The following is a 13484-nucleotide window of genomic DNA, read 5'->3' on the forward strand; positions in this document are numbered from 1 at the left end:
GCACGGAGCAGGTGATGTGGCATCAACTCTGACTCATGTGCATGTGTGCTAGTAGAACTATACTCCATAATGTTTTCAATGGCTGATTTTTTGGAAGTAGATGGCCAGACCTTTCTTCCAATGGAACTCTACGTGGACTTGAACTGACAACCTTTTGGTTAGCAACCAAGCACTTTGTCCATTTGTAGCATAAGGGACCTACATATGAAAGGGGTGACAAATTAGAAAACCTGAGGAGGAAAGCCTTTTTTTAAATTTAATTTTTGGGGTATTTATTTATTTATTAATCATTTTATTGGGGGCTCATACAACTCTGGTCACAATCCATACATCCATCCATTATGTCAAGCACATTTATACATTTGTTGCCATTATCATTCTCAAAACATTTGCTTTCTGCTTGAGCCCTTGATATCAATTCCTCATTTTCCCCTCCCTTCCTATTCTCCCTCCCTCATGAACCCTTGATAACCTACAAATTATTATCATTTTGCATTTCTTATACTGTCCAAAGTCTCCTTTCACCCACTTTTCTGTTGTCCATCCCCCCAGGGAGGAGGTTATATGTAGATCCTTGTAATCGGTTCCCCTTTCCACCCTACCCTCCCTCGACCCTCCCGGCAAGTCTTATATGGATCAAAAGTTTTAATTTGGGAGAAATGCAAAGAAGAGTCTAGAATGAGGAAGTGTTGAATAGGAGATTTCTAAGAGAAAATTTGAACACTATATAACCCTACCACAAATTCATGAATGTTTATGTTATTAAATTTCTTCTGGAGTACAATGATACGACTGAGACCAGAGTTCTAGGGGCAGCAAAGTCACAATGGCCAGTTTGTGTAGATTACAGGGACAGTTGATATCTTCTTTGCAGTCTTATTGGAAAGATGGTGACCTAGGGTAGATATAAACCCTCAAGAGGTGATCTGATGGAAAGGCAATGTTTTATTTTAGGTTTTCTAAAGAAGCAAGATCAGTGAAGTTTATATATAAATTCATATGTATATCTATGTATTTATTATAAGGAAATGCTCACACGATTGTAGGTGTTGGTGAAACTCATCTCCTTGGATCAGGTGGCAGGCTGAATGTTTTTCTGATTCACATGGTTGCCGGAGCTGGCAAACTCAAAATCTGCAGGTTAGTGACAGGCTCATGAATTGCCAACCTCCCAAAACAAACTCACTGCCATCAAGCAACTCAACACATAACTCTTTACACCCCCAGCGCTCCTTCCATGCAATTGCAGGAGCAGAAAAATCTCTGATCTGCAGACCAAAAAACAAGTGGAAGATAGCAAGAGGGCACATGCAAGCTTTGTCAGAACATCCATACCTATTGGATACAGGCCACACGCTCATGTAAACTTCCCTTCAGATCCGCTGTTCACAACAGATCACAAAGTGGATGATGATGAACTCCCCAAGCTGTCACATAGCAGCAACCAGAGAATCAAGGCTTACACACTCCTAGGGCAGAAAGTTCATGGTTTCTGCTCCCAGCATTTGGTTCTACTCTCCCTCCCTCCCTCCTGAACACCGTGTCAGCTACCTCCCTATTTCTCAGCTGTGAGAGAGACTCCTCTTTTATCAAACATTACTGTTGAATCTGAATCTGAAGTGGCCAGCCTCATTTAATGTCATGTGTCCTTAAGAAGGGAAAAAGATGGGGCATTCTCTCCCCTAAAGAGTTACAGTCTCAGAAACTCACAGGGCAGTTCTACCTACAGTGTCCTATAAGTCCCCATGAGTTTGGCATCAACTCAATGGCAGTGAGTTTAGTTTGGGGTATTTTTTTTTTTTTTTGGTCCTTAAGAAACATTTATATTTTTAACAGGGACTGACACATTAAGCTACAAAATGAAGGGAGTCTCTTAGTGAACCTTTGGGCATCAGCAAAGAAAGGGGGGAGATATTATCTTAGAGAATGCTGATCATCGATCTCCCCTCCTGCTGGAGTTCCCTGGGAAGGAGTTGCCCTGGCTCTCAACAGCCACAAGTGAAGACAGTACAGAGTCCAAGAAGACATACTATCGGGCTGGAAAATTCATTAAGTATTTACATGAAAATTCAGGTCCTCCTATTGCTCAGGGTAAGGGCACCTGACAGAGCGCCCAAGTGGAGCCAGAGGTCTGATATGAGATGCTTCTGCAGGCTGATAAGAGTGACTTCTCAGCTGGAGCGTGGCTGGGGTGGGGTTGCAGGGTCGGGTAGAAGGAAAGAAAGAAGAAAGGCACAGTAAGTAGAGGTACTATAGTGGGAGATTATTGGGGTGAGTAGTAAGAGAGTTTTCTAATTTGAGGGGTTTACGGTTTCAGGAAATACCTGGGTGTCACAAATGGTGACTACTAACCTAAAGGTTGGTGGTTAGAATCCACCCAGCAGCATCTCAGAAGAAAGACTTCCTGATGTGAATCTGTAAGGATTACATCCAGGAAAACTCAATAGAGCAGATCTACTCTGTACCACCAAGGGGCTGCCACAAGTTGGAATCGACTTGATGGCCAGAGGTTTTGGTTTTGGGGTAAAGGTTTCAGCAAGGGAAAAGGGGAAACACCTTACATTTCTTTCGTTCATTGAGGAATTAGAAGAAGTTGATGCTGAAGTGTGGTTGGTGAGTCATGACCCCATAACTGTTTAACATCTGTCTGAGACTTGAGCTCTGTGTGCAGAAGCTGTTATTGACCTCACCAGGCCTTAAGCCAATGCCTGTCATCAGAGAGTGAGCAGGGAAAAGGGGCCTTGAGAACATGAAAGTGTGTCTTCCTCAGATGAGGCTTACAGGACCAGCTGAAAAATGAGGGGAGAGAAGAGACGGAGAACCGGATGTTGACTGTCACAGTGCCCTGCGAGAGCCTGGGGTTTGGTGTAGCTCTATTGTGCTGCAAAGAACACCTATCTGCAAGCCTTCTCTATACACCAGGCTGGCAGCCTGATCTGTTACCAGGACTTGGGGCTGACCAGCAACATGCAGTAACTTTAAGAGTAGCAGGTGGGACAGGGACAGGTGCTTGGAATACATTAGGGTGGACACACATATTCAGCATAGTTCCTAGTCTTTCCAGTCTACCAACTTTGGGAAGTAGGAATGGATGGGAGAAACAATTCTCTCAATACTCAGTGGCCAGCCACTAGCCTCTCTCGCTAATGTAGACATCAACTATCTTTCTCTCCCCCACCCATCCCATGCCGTCTCCTTTCTGCAGTTGCTGCAGGCAGATCCATCATGTGGGCACTGACAACCCTCCTGATGCTGGGTGAGTTCACAGTGACAACATAAGGATGGGTGGAGGGACAGAGGGTGTGACAAAATGTGTGTGTGTTGAAAACATTTCTATTTGAAAACTCTAAACAATCAGTATCTTTTCTTTCTCGCTTTCCTTCTTTTTGAGGGGTGAAAATGAAGGCATTTTTCACCAGTTGGATAAACTAGAGGAAAGAAGAAAAATAGGTCTTAATACCATTTAGTCTTTCCTATGGTCACAAGAGTCCTCGCTTTCCTTTCATCTTCACTGTTTCTTCTTTATTTCTTGGGTTTAATTGTTTTCAAAAATTAATTTGTTGCTGCTGCTGCTGAGAATATACAGTGCAAAGCATACACCAGTTTAGCAGTTTCTATACATACAATTCCGTGACATCGATTATATTCCTTTAGTTGGGCAACCATTTCACCCTCTTCTCTGAATCATTCCTTTCCATTAACATAAGATCACCGTAGTTCCCGTGTAATCTTAGAAGTTGCTGTCATTCATCTGATCCCATATAGATGGTTCTTAAAACAAGAGCACAGTGCTCAAGGCAGATATTCTAGCTAGGCTAAACTTCTGTTTAGCTTTAAGACTGCAGGGGATATTTTTGGTTTAAGGTTCAAAAATTAATAGGTCGAGTGTCTCATCCGGCCTTCAAGGCTCCAGAAAGTCTGGAGTCCATGAATATTTTCACTTCTGTTCTGCATCCTCCCACCCTCCTTTGGGTTGGGATTCTTCTACGGAATCTTTGAACAAATTGTTCAACACTGGCACTTTGGCACGATCTAGTTCTTCTGGCTCATGGTAAAGGAGGCAGTTGTTTATATGGTAATTAGCTGTATCATCCATTTCCTCTTCCTGACTCCCCATCTTTTGTTTTATTTCGTGTTTTACAGTATCAAGCAGTGGACAAGCTGGTAAGTCTTACACATTCTTTACCTCAGTTTTTCACAATCTCATCTCTCATGCCCCAGTAGTGACATGTTTGGGTAGACATCCCCCTTTTTGATTGCTTTGGGACAGTGCCTCTGCCCTCCCACCTTCAATCCCCATGACTCAGTTTACCAGTAGAATTGGGTGCTTACTGCGAGCTTTTGAATCTATGAATGTGGTCACTACTCTTGTAAAGATGGATTGCAGAGTGGGTGGGGTTTTCTAAGATTTCCCAAACTCAGGCTGCCTATCTGAGCACCTCCCCTTGAGTCTCTTTCCATACTCCCCTCGCCCCCAGCTCCTCTGGAGAAGCCCATCCTCTCCCTGCACCCACCTTGGACTACAATCTTCAAGGGGGAGCGAGTCACCTTGCGTTGTGATGGGTACCACCCTCTGCTCCTGGAGCTCCGACCCATCAGCACGCTCTGGTATTTGGGCCACCTGCTCCTGCCCTCACACAAGAAGAGCATCGAGGTGCAGACCCCAGGGGTGTATCGATGCCAGACACGGGGAGCACCTGTCAGTGACCCCATCCACCTCTCTGTGTCTAACGGTGAGTTGTCTGCACATGAGGGAAGGGCAGCACACGTCTCCTCAGGTGCTGCCTACCTAGCCCTCCTATGGGAGGGGACACAGAGCCACTCCCTACTGGGCAGGAAAAGGGCCATACTGAGGTCCTGCTTGAATTCATCTGTTACTCACTTAAAAGGTGAACTCTGAAGATAGTTTCCCTTAAAGGTTTAAAGAGAATCTCAGGGCAGTCATCTTGGTGAGGCGTGTTTTGTGTGTGTTTCCATTCTCATGGGCTCAGTGAGTCTGTTGTTTGCGAATTGAAGTTGTTTTCCTCTCTCTGTCAGGACCTACCTATTGTGACAATGATCTGTTGTTTCTTGTTTGCAAAGTGTTCGTGAGTACAGAAAAGGTGCTGTGGTAGACTTTGGTTACTACTTGCAGAACTGAAAGTAGCACATGGTTTGTGGCTTTTATTTACAGAATTCTTTCTCCATGCAAAACACCTAAAATGGTTCTTTTAAGTCTGAGCTAGGGGGGATAGTGGTAGGCTAAGTACTGAGTGCTATGGGGAATGCCTAAAGCTGACCTTGGGGAGTCAGGAAAGTTTTCTAGAATCAATAAGGTCTAAACCTAGATCAGAAGACCCTGACCAGGTGAAGGGGGTTTCTTAAGGCTCACAGAGGGGTCATTCTCCCAGCCACACAGTATGGATGGAACTTAGCTTTTGCGAGGAGTGGAAGGCACGAAGAGTAAAGGAACAGTTGGGAGGGGGAATCCTGAGATGGTGGTGGAGAGGAAGGCAGGGTCCCAGGCCTGAGGAGGTACTGAGGTCACCCTAAGGAGTTGAAACTTGATTCTTAAAGGCAGTGCCATTTTAAGGCTGGAACTTTGCCTCCTCGTTATCTACTGAGTCAATACCACTTCCCTCTGAACCCACCTAATGCCTCTGCAAGGCAGAGCTCCTCCTCAGGTGCCAACCACCCAGGAAGGTCTAGCAGCCCCTGAACTGGGGGAGGTGTGGCTTGGGGTGGGAGTCCTGGGAGGAGGAGTATGGGTGGGTGAGGAGGAGGAGGGAAAGGAGGAGGAAGAGAATAGGAGGTGCCTCACGCCTGGGGTTTGTGGTGTCTGTTCTAGACTGGCTGATCCTGCAGGTGCCCTATGCTGCAGTGTTTGAGGGTGAGTCTCTGGTCATGCGCTGTCGCGGCTGGTACGACAAGGTGGTCTACAAGCTTCATTACTACCGCGATGGCCAGGCGGTGCGCTACTTCCACTCGAGCGCCAACTACACCGTGCCGCAGGCGCGCACCAGCGACAGCGGGCGCTACCAGTGCTCCGGTACCATGCGCATCCCGGTGGAGAGCGCGCCCATGTTCTCTTCCAAGGTGGCGGTGACCGTGCAAGGTGGGGGAACCCCGGGGGCCGGGGAGAAGTGGGCAAGCGAGCCAGGAGACAGAAAGAAGGCCAGAAGGTTCAAATACTGGCACGAGTTAGAGTCTTCTTAGGCCAGCGGCAGAAGCCCCTGCGGGGATGGCGCTGTTGTCCCATCGTTTGCTTGGGAGGCTGGCGTCCCCCTCCGCCACCAAAAACACCCATCTCAGCTTCTTCTTCCGGTTGGAGCCCACCCACTGGGGCGGCTCAGACCCCGGCCCGAGACCGAATGATAGGGGACGCTGTGGAGCTGGAGCTCAGGGCCAGGCTGAGCATCTCGCCTGGCGCGCACGAGCGCTGGGGGGCAGCTCCGGTGAGCAGCGGAGAGCAGCGCTAGACGTCGGTCAGGCGCTCTGGGACTCCGTCCCTGGCATCAAATTTCACCAGGTTTCTTGCCCCCCTCCCTGAACGCACTCAGCTTCTCGGACCCTCCTTGCACCTCGGGGTCGGCGAGGAGCCCGGGAAAGAGATAGGGGCGCGCGCGGGGCTCGGTCCCCGCTGGCTCCGGCCCCACGTGCGCCCCGGGCCTCCCTCTCCGCAGAGCTGTTCCCGGCGCCAGTGCTTCGGGTGACCGGCCGGGTGGAGACGCGCGGCGCGGCGCCCGGCGGGGTGGTGGTGCGCTGCGAGACGCACCTGCACCCGCACAAGCTCGACACGCCGCTGCAGTTCATCTTCTACAAGTACAGTCGCGTCGTGCGCCGCTTCGACTGGGGCGCCGAGTACACGGTGCCCGAGGCCGAGGTCGAAGAGCTGGAATCGCACTGGTGCGAGGCGGCCACCACGACCCGCAGCGTCCGGAAACGCAGCCCGTGGCTGCAGCTGCCCGGGCGGGGTGAGTGACCTTGGGGACCCCCCCCCCACCGGCCTGCTGTCCGGCCTCTTCTGAGTACCCCCTCTCCCCCTCTCGGTTCCCGCGGGACCTTTCCCCCACTCCACCACCTTCCGAACCTCTTATTTCCGCCCCTTCCTCCAACTCCACGCTGCACCCCCCTCGCCCCGCCGCGGGGCCTCCAGGGACCCGCTTCAGCTCCGAGTGACGCCACGTGTTCCGCCCCCAGGCTCTCCTCTGGACCTGACTTTCACCACGGCCCCAGTTCCGCAGGCCGTGGCCTCGGCGCCCAGTAACAAGCCGCTCTCCTTCCGAAAGCCTCCCGTGGCTAGATCGGTCCCATCCGTCAGCTCCACCTCTAACACCACCGCCTCAGGACTGCTGTTCCCCTTGGGCAGCGCCCCCACTGCTGGACCCCCCGCCTGCGCTCCCCCCACGGCCCTGGAATCATCTGCCTTGGCAGCCCTGCCGCCCAGCGTGGACCTTCTGCTCCAAGAGATGCGTCTGCTCAAAGGCCTTCTGAGCCGCGTGGTCCTGCAGTTAAAGGAGCCGCAGGCCCTCCCGGGAACATCCAAGACCCCCACTAACCACTGGGCTGTGAGCCAGGGAAGCCGGAAGACCACTACAGTGGAGAGCTGAGATGGGGCTCGCTCATCCTTCCCTCTAGGAGGGTGTTCTTCCTGAGCCATCTCCGCTTTTCAGAAGCCAGTTCCCTCTCTGCTCCCGGTGTGGTGTTTTGCGGTGGTTTCAGAAGCAGCACCCCGTGGTGTGGTGGCCGATGATTTCAGCTGCCCACAGCACACAAGAGCAACTTGTAGCCACAAGGCTTCCCTTGGCTCTCAGTTCACTCACAGAGCAGAGTAAGGAAGTAGAAACCTGTTCTTTGCCACTTTGAGGTTTATGTTTGGAAGCGAATTCAGTCCATCTTTAGCGTTTCACATAGGCCCTGCCAGACCTAAGCTCCTTACAACATCTTAAGGTCAATCTGTAATTATTCATAGTGAATTTACTTTTTCTTAATATTAAAACGACGTTCAGTTCTCCAACTCTAAAGAGTCTATATGTCCTCCTCAAAATCTTGGATTCTCTTCCCCTTTATAGCCCTGGGTGGTGTAAATGCTTAACCTTTTAACTAGGACCCAAAAGGTGGGTGGTTGGAACCCGCCAGCAGGCACCTCAGAAGGAAGCCCTGGTGACCTGAGTCGGCCTTCGGAAGTCCACAGCCTGGAAACCCTGTGCCGAGCAGGAGTCTAAGAACCACACAGGGTCACCTATGAGCTGAAACCAACTCCATGACAAGTGTTTGCTGCTGAAATCCAGGTTTAGACAGGAAAAGGCATTTATGTGGATGAGCCTCCCATAGCTGGCTTATAAAGGCTAGAGTTCTTTCCCAGACTCACTCCCCCACCCCCCACCCCAATGTGGCTACAGAGACTGATGGATGGGTTCTGGTAACATCGGGCAGGCCACGCTCACCTTTGGGACACATTGAACAAGTGGTACCATTTATATCAAGAAATTTCCTTAAGGAAAGTTTGAGACAAATCCTCATGATGGCTAACTTCTAATTTTTTTTTTCAGGGGATAGCGCGAACGCAGTCCCCCACTACCACAAATTATGCAGTCGAGTTTCCCACATTTGGGGAAATCGCAGGGGTCAGCACACCCGGAGTGCAATGGGTGAGCCTCGCCCTGGGAAAACCATAACTTCTAATTTTTAACAGAATTTTTTTTTCCTTCTGGAGCACCATTCCAATCCCAGCCCATCTCCCATCTTGCAAAGTGGCTTCAGTCACTTGTTCTGCCCCAAACTCACTACCATCAAGATGACCCCAAGTCAGATCAGCCTTCTGGAACAGCGTGGAACCAATCTTTTGGGTTTCTGACACTCAATCTTTTGGGATACAGCCAGCCTCATCTTTCTCACAAGGAGTGGCTAGTGGATCCAAACTGTTGACCTAGCTCTTAACAGCTCACTGCATAACCCTAGCAGGGTCCCTGTCATCTGTTTCAGAAGGAAAAAAAAGAGCAAGAGGTCACCTTGAATGCCGTCTCTGAGGGGTGTCACCTGCAAGCCCCATTTCATGGGTCTCCTAACTGCCCACTGGAGCCACTGGTGCTCCTGCAGGGCTGCTGGGATTTGTCCTCGGCATGTCTCATTCCCACTGAGTCCAAAGCTTTCTCCAGTGAAGCTTCACTTTTAAGAATTAGAACTGAAATCACCTTGTGTCTCATTGACTTGTATTTGATAAACTTCAGTCACAAGCCCATTTCCCATTTCTTTCTAAGCGATTCAGCGGAATAAAGAAGAAACATCTTTCAATACATTCTTTTTTTTTTACTCTTCTTTAAAAACTATTTATTTATAATAGTTTTATTAGGGGCTCATACAACTCTTATCACAATCCATACATGCATCAATTGTGTCAAGCACATTTGTACATTCATTGCCCTCATCATTCTCAAAACATCCGCTTCCAGCCAAGCCTCTAGCATCAGCTCCTCTTTTTCTCCCCTCCCTCCCCACTCCTCCCTCCCTCAATAGCCCTTGATGATTTTCAAATTATTATTTTGTCATATTTTACACTATCTTACATCTCCCTTCACCTGCTTTTCTGTTGTCTATCTCCCAGGGAGGAGGTCATATGTAGATTCTTGTAATCAGTCCCCCCTTTCCAAACCACCCTCCATCCACCCTCCCGGGTGTTGCTACTCACACCACTGGTCCTGAAGGGATCATCCGCCCTGGATTCCCTGTTTTTCCAGTTCCTATTTGTACCAGCGTACATCCTCTGGTCTAGTCAGATTTGTATGGTAGAATTGGGGTCATTTAAGAACTAGAGGAAAGTTGTATGTTTCATCATTGCTGCATCACACCCTGACTGGCTAGTCTCCTCCCTGAGACCCTTCTTTAAGAGGATGTCCAGTGGTCTACAAATGGGCTCTGGGTCTCCACTCTGCACTCCCACCCCTCATTCACAATGATATGATTTTTTGTTCTGATGATACCTTATACCTGATCCCTTTGACACCTTGTGAGCGCACAGGCTGGTGTGCTTCTTCCATGTGGGCTTTGTTGCTTCTGAGCTAGAGGGCCTTAATACGTTCTTCTTAATGCTAGTCTTCACCACCCTATTATGAAACCACCTCCGTTACAGTGTGTGCAGGTGTATTTGAGGGGAGTAGATGTAGGGATAGATCAGAACATGAAAGTCTTGTTAAGATATGTTTTTAGCTTATTAATTCAGAATGCATATTTGGAAACATTCCTGGTCCGAGAGTATTGATAAATCTAAGTAGCTTAAAATTAGAGAAGAGTCAGATAAATGGAATGATCCCAATGGACACTTGCTTAGCCCTAAGAACGTAGGCCCCCAAACCAACCAAATTCACTGCCAAATCAAGGTTGATGCTAACTCACAGTGACCCTATAAGGAAGGGCCTTGTGAGTTTCAGGGGCTGTGAACTCTTTACTTCATACAAAGCAGAAAGCTCAGGCTTTCTCCCTCGGAGCAGCGGTGGTTTCAAACTGCTGAGCTTGTGGATTGAAGCCTAGAACCTAGCCACTAAGCCACCAGGGCTCCTCAAGAATGAATGGATGCCCAGATCCTTGTAATTCCGTACTGAGAGTCTGGGCAATATGGGTCTTTGTGGCTCTGATTTCCAGCTTTTTAGTCCTGGCTCAATTTAGAGCTCTCCTTCCAGGAAGTCTCCTGTGGCTAACTCCATTCTATCCAGTGACCAATCTTTTTCTTCCTTCAGATTTTGTTCCTCTGTGGTCTCTATAATTCTTGATATAGATTGGAAATGACTAGCATTTATACCCAGAGACTCGGTAATCCAAGAATCTCAGGTTACTACACACGCCATCCACAGATCATTTAACAGCACCAAAAGAGTGAGTTACTTGAAGCTTGTGTGGCAGTGGCTCCTGTCTTCACACCTTATCAGCAATGACAACATACTTATTCCTGTCTGGCCACCTACTCCCATTTAGAACTAGGCACGTGTAAGGTGGGAAACAACAAGGGCTTTCTGGGAGAATGGAAACTTTTCTGGGTGTGCAGAAGGGGACTGACTTTCATGTCCTATAGACTCCACTCTCATGCAGTTGTTATAGAAGAGGACAGGATTCAAGATCATCCCCTGCAATATTTGTTAATGGTCTCCCGGAAGCCTTGTGCTGATGAAGTAGCACCTTCAACTTCATTCAGTTTCTGGTGGAGATTACAACAGATGTTTGGGAAAAGCTCCGGCTGCCCATGGGGAATCTTGGAGCTCATTCCCAGGTGCAGGGCATCAAAATATTGGAGAAGCTTAAGGAAGAAGATGCTTCTCTCTGGCTCTCTGTTATGTTCTGTGTCTCAGGGCTAGATCTGCTGGTGTCCATGTGAAATACTAGACAAAGAACTCAAATATCCTTCCTCCAAGAGCACAGTGGAGGCTGGCAAGTTCCATTTGAACCTCAGCCTTACTCTCAATTTGTTCTTACCCTTGAGGCTCAGTTTCTCACCTCAACCTTACTCTGCAGAAAAGGGAAACTCTTTTTATATTTACCAAGGATATTGAACCAAATCTTCTAGATTCTGGCCCAAACTCCTTAAGATGGCATATAGAACCATTGAAGACTTGAACTTATCCACCTTTTCAGTCACACTATATACCATGCTTATCCCCCATACTGTGATAGGTAGGCTTATTGTGTCAACCTGGCCAATAGGAACATGTGGGATCAATAAGGTTGCAGTTTGATTGGAGGGGAAAAAAGATAAATAGCTCAGCAAGGCCCACCCCTCTCTCTCTTCCTCTCTGGTGATCAGACCAGGGTGTGGCTGCTTTAGCTAGTTCTCTGCCTCAACTTGTGAGCCACACTACCTGTGGGGGAGCCAACCTGTGGATTATGTTGCTAGAGCTTGAGGTTTTTTTGAGACCTGCTCAGCCACACTGCTGGTATATACATCACCTGAGTTTGAGGCTGTTAGATCCTGTTGTCGTGCATTGCTTGAGTTCAATATCCCATTGGGACTTACTTCACTAAGCTCCTGAGCTGCTAACTGTTGGTGCCCCTCCCTGATGTTTGCTGCCTGTGGGTGGACATTGCCTGCATTGCCTAGGGAAGACTCAGCTCTCTACTTTCTTGACCTTGGACCCAGCAGCCCTTGTGAGTTGAAGGAATTCCAGTATATTGACTGTTCCACGGGAGTTGAACTGAGCCCTCTATACTGCTGTGTGGACTAATTAGCTGTTATATTCCTTCATGCTGTATAAATCTATCATTTTATATGTATATATAAAATCATAAGTGTCCTGGTTTTGTTTCTCTAGAAAACCCTGCCTAACACACGTACCCTTTCACCCCTTACTCTAGCTGTACCTACCACTTGCTCTTTCTCTAATACATCATCCTCTTTCATGTCACTGTGCCTTTCCAGAGACTTTTGCCTCCGCCTCTATGAGAGTGTGGGTGGGGCGCGACATGGGCCTTCTGAAGGAAATCACAGTACCTGCACAGGGGAGATAGACAAAGAGACCCTTTTGTTATTTGGGGTTTTAAGACAGAGGATGCTAAGAATGCTTAGAATCACAGAAGAGGGGCACTTAAGCATGGAAGAGGGTCTTCAAAAAAGCTTCCTTGAGAGATGACATCCACCAATCCTTGTTGATGGGCAGTGAAGCTGTTTCTAAGCTTTTGTTGTTTAAAATTCTATTGCGACTCATGAGCAAGCAGGAGACCATTGGACTGCACCAGCAGAGCGATGCCAAAATCAACGGAACTTGTTTCTTCAAGCTCAGCTGTCAGTGGTGCTGGTAGTGAAGTTGACAAAAAGCTAAAGAGGAAAAAGCAAGTTGCTCCCGACAAACCTGTAAAGAAGGAAACTTCCAGAGCCCTGTCGTCCTCCCAGCAGAGCAGCACCGGCAGCGGCGGCGATGATTACATGCTCCCAATTGGGAAAAGGCTACAGTGTGTCAGTGCTTGGGACTTCAGTGGGAAAGTCCTCATTGATACTAGAGAAAATGTGACGGATCAAGAAAGTGAAATGAAACCTGGGAGTGAAGTTGTTTCTTTAAACCCTGAGCAGTGGAGCCCGCTGAAAGAACAGGTTTCTGACAGGGAGGACGCAGTGAGGAAGCTGCAATCCGAGCCAGATCCAACCTGTACTGCTCCCCTCGCTTTCACCTGTCTTTTCCCACTGGCTTTTATTCTCTAACGGTTGTTCTCTAAGCTATTGTATGTTTGGATTACAAAACAATTGCAAGATGAGTACTTCCTTTTTTTAATGTGCTTTAGTAAAAATGTTCTGATTGTCAACTTGATTTATTGTGTTTACTTGTCAACTTTATTAGGGAGTGTCCCGTCCCATGGGACATCAAGTACGTGGACCTGAAAGAGGGACTGGGAATGAAGATGGGCAAGGGCGCGGAGAGATGGAGGCAAGACAGGAATGATCAAGCCTCATTTTATTGAGCTGAGAGCAGAGGTTTAAATAGCCAGCGAGGGGCTGGCACCATTACGTCACATGTAAAATAAGGTCC

At 48.3% G+C, this 13484-nt stretch overlaps 1 protein-coding gene and 2 pseudogenes across 1 annotated transcript; 2 read left to right on the forward strand and 1 right to left on the reverse strand.

Moving 5' to 3' along the window:
• The first annotated feature begins 2697 nt into the window (after positions 1–2697).
• Positions 2698–7996, forward strand: FCRLB (Fc receptor like B). Its single transcript, XM_075564007.1, has 6 exons — positions 2698–3256; positions 4144–4164; positions 4479–4733; positions 5828–6094; positions 6663–6953; positions 7180–7996. The coding sequence occupies exons 1-6, from the start codon at positions 3226–3228 to the stop codon at positions 7587–7589; spliced, it is 1275 nt and encodes a 424-aa protein (XP_075420122.1). The 5' UTR covers positions 2698–3225; the 3' UTR covers positions 7590–7996.
• A 532-nt stretch (positions 7997–8528) lies between these two features.
• Positions 8529–8668, reverse strand: LOC142438019 (U1 spliceosomal RNA; annotated as a pseudogene).
• A 1931-nt stretch (positions 8669–10599) lies between these two features.
• Positions 10600–13217, forward strand: LOC142437174 (activated RNA polymerase II transcriptional coactivator p15 pseudogene; annotated as a pseudogene).
• Positions 13218–13484: the final 267 nt, after the last annotated feature.

Source organism: Tenrec ecaudatus, chromosome 1 (assembly GCF_050624435.1).
Source record: "Tenrec ecaudatus isolate mTenEca1 chromosome 1, mTenEca1.hap1, whole genome shotgun sequence".
NCBI classification, from domain to species: domain Eukaryota; kingdom Metazoa; phylum Chordata; class Mammalia; order Afrosoricida; family Tenrecidae; genus Tenrec; species Tenrec ecaudatus.

Coding starts and splice junctions, on each gene's coding strand:
- FCRLB (XM_075564007.1), top strand. CDS start 3,226: ATGTGGGCACTGACAACCCTCCTGATGCTGG. Junction 3,257..4,143: donor GACAACCCTCCTGATGCTGG/GTGAGTTCACAG, acceptor CGTGTTTTACAG/TATCAAGCAGTGGACAAGCT. Junction 4,165..4,478: donor ATCAAGCAGTGGACAAGCTG/GTAAGTCTTACA, acceptor CCTCGCCCCCAG/CTCCTCTGGAGAAGCCCATC.